This window comes from Panicum virgatum, chromosome 9N, assembly GCF_016808335.1.
Source record: "Panicum virgatum strain AP13 chromosome 9N, P.virgatum_v5, whole genome shotgun sequence".
In the NCBI taxonomy this organism is placed as follows: domain Eukaryota; kingdom Viridiplantae; phylum Streptophyta; class Magnoliopsida; order Poales; family Poaceae; genus Panicum; species Panicum virgatum.
The window spans coordinates 15,422,827-15,431,414 of NC_053153.1; the positions used below are offsets into that span (position 1 = coordinate 15,422,827).

General features: G+C 43.7%; 1 protein-coding gene across 1 annotated transcript; it reads right to left on the reverse strand.

Moving 5' to 3' along the window:
• Positions 1 to 3,887: 3,887 nt before the first annotated feature.
• LOC120687282 lies at positions 3,888 to 6,617 on the reverse strand. Its single transcript, XM_039969266.1, has 3 exons — positions 5,972 to 6,617; positions 4,331 to 4,387; positions 3,888 to 3,945 (listed from the first exon to the last, which is right to left on the reverse strand). Exons 1-3 carry the CDS (start codon positions 6,521 to 6,523, stop codon positions 3,922 to 3,924), a joined length of 633 nt encoding a protein of 210 aa, XP_039825200.1. The 5' UTR covers positions 6,524 to 6,617; the 3' UTR covers positions 3,888 to 3,921.
• Positions 6,618 to 8,588: the final 1,971 nt, after the last annotated feature.

Here is an 8,588-nt window from a genome sequence, read left to right on the forward strand (position 1 = left end):
ACTCGTACGATGGAGCATGTTTGCATGGCTCGAATTAACAAATTGTTAAGGGGATGAGCTAGCGGTTCGTGTCGATTATGTTTGCATGCATGGAATGACCACTCTCCATGCAGGAAGATAATCTGAGTGATAGATGATCCATTGATGGATGATTTGCTCATCTTACTATTACTAATTAGAGGCTCCTTTGAAGCCTCCACGTGAAGCCACCTAAGGATACTAAGTGGACACTCTAAAATAATAGAGAAGTTCTAGAAATTCTCACAAAAATAAGAAACATTTGGCCATCCATCTAACTACTCTAATCATAGTAGTTATTGAATCTACTATCTTTTCTAATAAATTACCCACCTCTGACATTATATAAAAAATCTAAAGTAACCCTCTAATCTTCGTGTGCCATCCATCTGACTACTCTAATCATAATAGTCACTGGATCTATTATCGTTTCTAATAAATTATCCACCTCTGCCATTATAAAAAATAAAGTAACCCCCTAATCTCTATGTAAATTACCCACCTATGCCATTAAAATAATAATGCAAAATGGCCTCTAAATTTGTATATAAATTATCCAATTGTATCATTATTAAAAGTTAAAATAACCCCTGAATCTGAATCTAAATTATATAATTGCAAAAAATGTTAAAGTATATCAATATAAAATTCTAAATTACTATTTCTATTATTATTTGTATAACAATAATACTCGTGATAAGTGTCACTGTGTATTCATGTACGATGAAAAAGATAAGAACTTCAATTAAATATATATCAAACACATATGAAGGTGTGGCGCAAATGAAATCTATTGCAACTATATTATGATCAATATATTTTATAGTATGTGTTAGAATATTTAATTGATGGGGGTGCATGAGATAGACAATTATAGTTATGAGTTGTATGATTTATTTTTAAAATAACTTTAATTAACCGTGCGGGAGCACGAGTTGATAGACTGGTTGGATCTTAATTGTGGTACAACTAGTCTGTTGTTAATATAAAAATAAGATCAATAATTGTAATTATCCATCTCATGCTCTTTTCATCTATTAAATATTCTAACACATACTCTAAAATATATATTTTCATTATGTAGTTACAATAGATTTCATTTTGTGCACCTCCATATGTATTCAATATATGTTTAGTTTAACTATTTGTTTGTGAATTGGTGTTCTTATCTCTTCCATCATACATGAATATATGATGACATATCGTGGATAGTATTTTTATATAAATAATATATTAATAATGGTAGAATAGTAATTTTAGAATTTTATATTGGTGCACTTTAAGATATTATTGTAATTATATAATTTAGATTCAGATTTATGAGTAATTTAACTTATAATAATATTGACATAATTGGATAATTTATATTCAAATTTAGGGGGGTATTTATATTATTTTTATAATGGCATAGGTGGGTAATTTAGATACATGTTTAGAGGGTTACTTTTGTCTATTTTCATAATGGCAGAGGTGGGTAATTTATTAGAAAAGATAAGAGATCCGATGGTTATTATAATTAGAGTTGTTGGATTCATGGCTGGATGTTTCTGATTTTTGTGAGATTTTATAGGATTTCTCTATTTTTCAGAGTGTCCACCTAGGATCATAGGTGGCTTCATGTGAAGGCTCCAAACGAGCCTCCAATTAGTAATAGTAAGATGTTGACATTTAACCATGTTTATGATGCATTTCAATTCGTCGTCATCACTAATCAGCACATCACTTGTAGGGAACAAATTAAACTGATGCCGCCAATGATCCCTGAACTCTCTAATTCTAATCACAGTCACATATATAGCCCTGTTTGGATCCAAATGCTAATGAAAAATTGAGTAGCAGGTAGCTAGTAGCTTCAGTGCGTGATGTGTGAACGATCTTGTTGGCTGCCGCGTTACCGATTTTGTACACCGCCATTGACACCAAATTAATTCCTTGGATGCTTGAGAGCCAAGACTCGAGAGGAGAGGGTCCATGTATGCATGAGAGATGATGTCTTTGGAGTTTGGCCCATGCAAGCTAAGACGACGTGCGACAGTACAGTTGGAGCGAGCTATGCATGGTCGCCTTCGCCTCATATCTAAACATCTACCTACTGGGTCGGTTGGTTGGTTAGTCCCGTCCACCCACAGTGGCGGTGCCGCGCCGTCACGCGCGCGCATGGGAGCGCACTAGCTCGGCGTGACACGCGCGATGCTCGCAAAAGAGCGGCGCCTTTCATCTTTCGCTCGCCGTCTGGTCCGGCCCGGCCCTACTACTCCCCTCCCGGCCCCTTTCCTCTTTTGGGCGCACTCCTCGCTTGCTCGCCGCCGCCGCGGCCGCCGCCGGAGGAGGAGGAGGAGGAGGAGGAGGAGTAAGAGACATTGCGTGCCTTCGTCGTTGGTGCACGTACGCATACAAGCATGTTTCAGATAAATTAAGCTAGCTAGAGAAGCATATATTCTTTCGTCCAATCGTCTCCCATTTTCTACATATATATCATATATGCTGATGAGAAGAAGAAACCTAACACATTGTGTGGATCGTAGACACAGTAGTGGCATGCGTGTATGCATGGACCGGACGCCCACAGTACTGTCCAGCATGCTTTGCTTGCACTACACCGGCATACAGGCCTGCATGCCATTTTTTCACTAGGCAAGGCCATAAAGGGGCCAGCCGGTGCCACTAGAGGCGGCCTGGGAACGCGCCACAAAGGGGCCGCGCCCCAGCGTGCAGGCGCCTGGGCTTTCTTTTGAGGGAAAGGGCGAGAAGGCATGGGAAAAGTGGCACGATCCCTCATCATGCCATGCCAGGGCCAAGGGTACGGTTGTAGGCCACACACACCATGCTCTCTCTTCGACGACTATGCACTGCATTGGCTCATACAAATGAACTCCCTTTGCGCATGCACAAACCCTAGCCGCTAGCGATCGATCCGGCATTGACCTCTCGCCATCTTGTCAAGCTCTCTCTCTCTTTCTCTCAGTCCCTCTCCGGCAGATCCACCCATCATGCGCCACTAATTGTGCTGTTACGCGGCGTGTTGCTCGGTTGGTGCTTGTGCTTGGTGCTCCCAGTGGTTGCCATCCTTGTTCTTTTCTCGCCGGCCGCAGCAGCTAGCAGTGCCGTCCCTGCACGAGTTAAAAGGACCAGGGCCTACCCTGCAGCAGCACACAAATAATGCTTCCGTTCCCTCTGGTGCTCGCCACGTTCTTGCACAGTATATATAGTAGCTCTCCTCTTGCGCTGGCCTACATCACAAACGCCCTGCCAAACTTAACAGCTCCTCTACATGACCATGATGATGTTTTTGACACTGCATGCTGCTACTACTTATTTTATACATATATATATATATGTATTTGCATTACTTTTTATTTCTTAATTCCAAACATGCATGCATGATTCAAGTACCTCTATTAAAAAGAAAAACACACTGCATCTAGTACTGGCAATTAGTAGCATGCAGAAAGTGTAGTAGCGCTATGTGCCGGTGTCAACGTAGGACGACGTGGATCTCCAAGTCTTATCACCCTTTAATTATGAGACACGCCAAATATTCTCCTCTCTTCTCCGGTGTTGTTGTGGGCTTGGGCTTTTGTTCCCTACCTGCTTGTTGCATGCACACCATTGCATTGCGTGCGTAAGGGCACCCGCAATGGGGGGTAGAAGGGGGTAGGAAGCATTTAATGCACTCTTGTTACTGGGTGGATACATTGTGAGAAGTGGGAGTAACAAATGTCAGGGAGTAGTACTACTCCCGATAGCAAGAAAATAAAGTATATTATGTGTACAGTGCTTACATTAAAAAAATGAAGGGCGGTTGGCTGATTCTGGCCGTTTATTCTAGCCGTTGGTCCTCCTGTAGCAGCCACTTCGAATCCATTTTCCTGCCGTTTCTCCTCCTGCTCCATGTACGGTTTCCTACCGTTGTTGGTGCTGCTTCATCTACAAAAACAGAGGCAATCTCAGGACATCACCACACCACCAAACTTCTCTACACGAGATGGATCCTGCCTATAGAGGCGTTACATGAACATTTTGAACCCAGGCTCCTCTAGCCAGCATTCAGGGAGTAGTAGACAAGACTCCCCTCCTCAAATCCCCTCGACATTTCCCCAAGCACATCCTACCCATTCCTCTCAATCCCTATCACCTAATTTCCACAATTTTCACCCATTTGGGCATCCAGCCAACTATCCAGTATATGGCAATTCTCCTCCAGGCTTTCTTGGTTTTCAGCACCAAGGAAATTGGCCACAATCTACACCAATGAGCTACCAAGGTTTTCGTTCTCAAGGTTTTCAGCAGCAAGAAAGTTTGGGGTACTCACCAAATCAAGCTGGTGGATATGCTTCTTCTCATGGATCTGAATCAGCCTCTCCATGCGCTGCAACACATCAAGAGAAAAACTTTGTTAGTGTCGAAGATTCAAGCGGAGGCGAAGAGGAAAAGAGGATAGAAGAGGCCGAGGGGAGAGAAGAGGGAGGGAGGAGAGGTGTACGGCTCAACTGGACAGAAGATGAGAACATAAGGCTCATTAGTGCTTGGCTAAACAACTCAGTGGATCCCGTAGATGGAAATGACAAGAAATTAGAACACTACTGGAGAGCTGTAACTGCAGAGTTTAACAGCAAGACACCAAACAATGACCGCAAAAGGACACTTATGCAATGCAAGTCACATTGGAAAGGTGTCAAAAAGGAGGTTACAAAATGGTGTGGAGTCTATTCTCAAGTTAAAAGCACTTGGAGGAGTGGAGAGTCTGATGATATGATATTACAGAGGGCTCATGCTTGGTTTAAATCACAAAACAACGAGAAACCATTCACATTAGAATATATGTGGAAAGACCTAAAGGGTCTACCAAAATGGCAAATGATAGTTGAGGAGGAGAACACTAACAACAAGAGGACTAAGATTTCAGAATCAGGTGAATACACATCGTCATCCAATCAAGACACTGAAGATGAAAGTAGACACAATGAGAAGCGTCCTGAGGGGCAGAAGAAAGCCAAAGCCAAGCTAAAAGGCAGCAAAAAAATGAAAGTAGAAGCATCCTGAGGGGCAGAAGAAAGCCAAAGCCAAGCCAAAGGACACTGAAGATGAAAGTAGAATATACACTAGCTTATAAATACAAGCAGTAGTTGAAGGCAGCAACGCACACTAGCTTCAGCTTGCACACAACAAAGCATCCCACTACAAGAGATTGTTTGCTAAGTATTTCTCAAGCAATCCTTTATACAACGATGACCAGTTTCGTAGAAGATTTCGCATGAGGAAGCATCTATTTTTGCGCATTGTAGATGCTCTTGGGGTTTGGTCACCATATTTTCGTCTTAGGCAAGATGCATTTGGCAAGGTGGGTCTATCACCCTTGCAGAAATGCACCGCTGCCATCCGAATGTTGGCATACGGTACCCCGGCTGATCTTATGGATGAGTCATTTGGGGTAGCAGAAAGCACAGCAATGGAGTGCATGATCAACTTTGTTCAAGGTGTCAGGCACTTATTTGGTCATCAATATCTACGTAGGCCTACTGAAGAAGATATTCAGCGTTTACTTCATTTCGGTGAGGTGCATGGATTTCCTGAAATGTTGGGTAGTGTTGATTGCATGCATTGGGAATGGCAAAATTGCCCGGTTGCATGGAAGGGGCAATTTACACGCGGTGATTATGGAGTACCCACAATCATGCTTGAAGCAGTTGCATCATTGGACCTGTGGTTTTGGCATGCATTTTTTGGGGCTGCTGGTTCAAACAATGATATTAATGTATTGGACCAGTCCCCATTATTTGTTGTCACCGATCCAACTAAGAATGTACGTGCTTATTTCAGAGTACTTGTATTTGTAATTCAATGTATTAATTTGTCACCAACAAGATTAGTACCAATACTTGTAGATTGTCATGCACGTACTAGTACTCTATGACCGAGCACAAGGAATAGCAAATGGGCAAGCGGTGCTTACGATGGTTGCCGATGAACATTCCAGCTTGTTGGAGAGTTCACCTGCCTGCAGATCTGGCCCGGTAGGAGGAGCGCATGTGTACTGGTGCTCGAGGCGCGCCGGTCGCTGGTGGTTGACGGAAACCACGACGCTCTGGCTTAGGTTCACGAACCAGCGGCACAGGCTGTCGTAGATGGCCGTGCCAGATCGACGACGAGTGGGGGAAGCTGCCGCCGTGGAAGACGAGGATGACCGGGAACGGGTACGGTGCTGGCGCCGTACGAGGATACGCAGATGAGGAGGCGGCGGCGCCGTAGGAGGAGACGACGAGGCAGCGGCGCCGGCGGTCGATTCTGAAGACAGTGGCGGAACAAGATTGGGGATTCCGTCTCGCAGCCGCGGCCTCGCGGGAAGGGTCGAGGAGGTTGGGGAATCAGATTTTTTTCTATGCGGGCCCCACCTTATGCAGGGTCGACATTGTGAACCGGGTGGATCACTACTATCATCTGTCTCTTGGACCCACACTACTCCCAATTGTGATATTATACATTGCGGCTGCTCTAAAGGTGACATGACATACGAGTATGTCTCGCTCGTACACCCAAGGCCGCCGGCACCTATGATTGCTCTTCCCGATGCGACTTTGAAATAAAAAAAAAGAACGAAACGAAACGAAGGCGTTGGGAGTTTAGGGTAGGGATGGCCGCGGGGGGGGGGGGGGGGGGGGTATATATGTATGAAAAGCACAAAAAGCCATGGATGCATGCTGCCATGGTGCGTGGTGGTCTGCTTGTCAAACCTTAGAAATACTAAAAAGCACGCCTCTCCCCTCCTTTTGAGTGCATAAAGCCAGTGATCGACAAGCTTGGGAGCCAAGGGAGATGAGTGACAGAGTGAGGTAGGGGCCAGCAGGCCAACACTCACACTTGTCACCCATGCAAGGGAGAAAAAGAGAGGAGCAAAAGGGGTTTTATTGGGAAGTGATGGTTGGTGCCTCCTCATGCCAAGAAAGCTGTTTTCTAGGGCAAAAGGGTCCTGAGAGAGGGTCCAGCTCGAGCATGCTTGCTAGGGTTTATAGGGGTTAAGCTGTGTGTGGGTGGGTGAAACAAAGAAAGAGCTAGCACAACATGCACTGACTGAGCCTGATGAGCACACTGAAATGTGTGGCCATTTGGCTACACGATCTTGACAAATCTCTTTTGCAGTGGATTTGAAAGGCTATGTTTGTAAGGATGCATGCAAAGGGGCAGGAGTGCCTTTTGCTTCTCTTACTTTGAGGCCACTACTCGATCAGCTTGTTGTGTGCCCGGCCTCTGCCTCTTCCCTTTTTGTTAGCTAGCCTCTGCTGCCTCTAACAAAAGCCGGCCACCAAAAAGCAACCGATCGATAACGAGAGAGCATAGTTCTAACCGTGGACTCCTACGCACACCTAGGGTCGTTATCTTAGCTCGATTGAGTAATAACTACGAAGTATCCATGAACAATCATAGACATCATATTATGGCCGTGTTTAGTTCCCTGCCGTGTAAACACAAAATTTTTTTCGACGGAATCTTGCTAATTTGAAGTACTAAATGAAGTCTATTTATAAATTTTTTTTGCACAGATGTGTTGTAAATCGCGAGACGAATCTAATGATGCTATTAATAATTAGCGGATGGTTACTGTAGCATCACTGTTGCAAATTATGGATTAATTAGGCTCATTAGATTCGTCTCGCGATTTACAGCCCATCTATGCAAAAAGTTTTGTAAATAGACTTCATTTAGTACTTCAAATTAGCAAGATTCCTTCGCAAAATTTTGCGTTTTTGCGTTTACGGGGTGGGAACTAACCGGGGCCTATGTAGCATGTATACCACAGGAGACAGGAGTTGACAAAACACATAGTACTCCATGATCCATGTGCATGTTTGATTTTGGACTGAATGACATTAGGTTTTCGGCTTGCAAACATCATTCATTTGCAATTGTGAGGAGGTGTTACATTTTTTTTCTTACTTTGAGAAATAATCAAGAGCATGCAGTCCTACACTTCAGTTTTTTGGGTTTCTGATCAATATGTAGCTATATATATATATCCTTTCCCACAAACATCTCTCAACCTCAAGTAGTGCTTTTCTCACAAATGATACTCAAATTTCAACCATGATCTCTATCACTGTCATTTAGTCATCTGCGTACATATTATAGCAGTAGTGCTGACCACCAGAACACCACATGTTTTTCCTTGATCATGTAGACAGTCAGTGATTGGCTACCTCATACACTAATGTTCTACACCTAAATTCTTAACTACTCCATTAGGCTATACGATTGATTGATCGCCTTTTGACTAGCAATAAGTGGGTAAGCATGCAACTGAACTGAATTCTACAGACAGCAAGGGCATGTACATGTACATGTATGTCTGCAGGGTCATGAATTACTCAAGTCCAAGCTTTTCGGATACTCAGAGGGGTCAGGACCATCAAATTAGCTAGCTTCGGTGTATCGGCCTGATTAACTGCTAATTGTAGTACTCCATGGTTTAAACAATGCCTCAGCAATGAGAACCAACGAAAGTAGCCAGAGCTCAGCTGCAGGCCAACTAACTGAATCCATGCTCGGAATAACTGAGGCCTGTCAGATCGGCCACC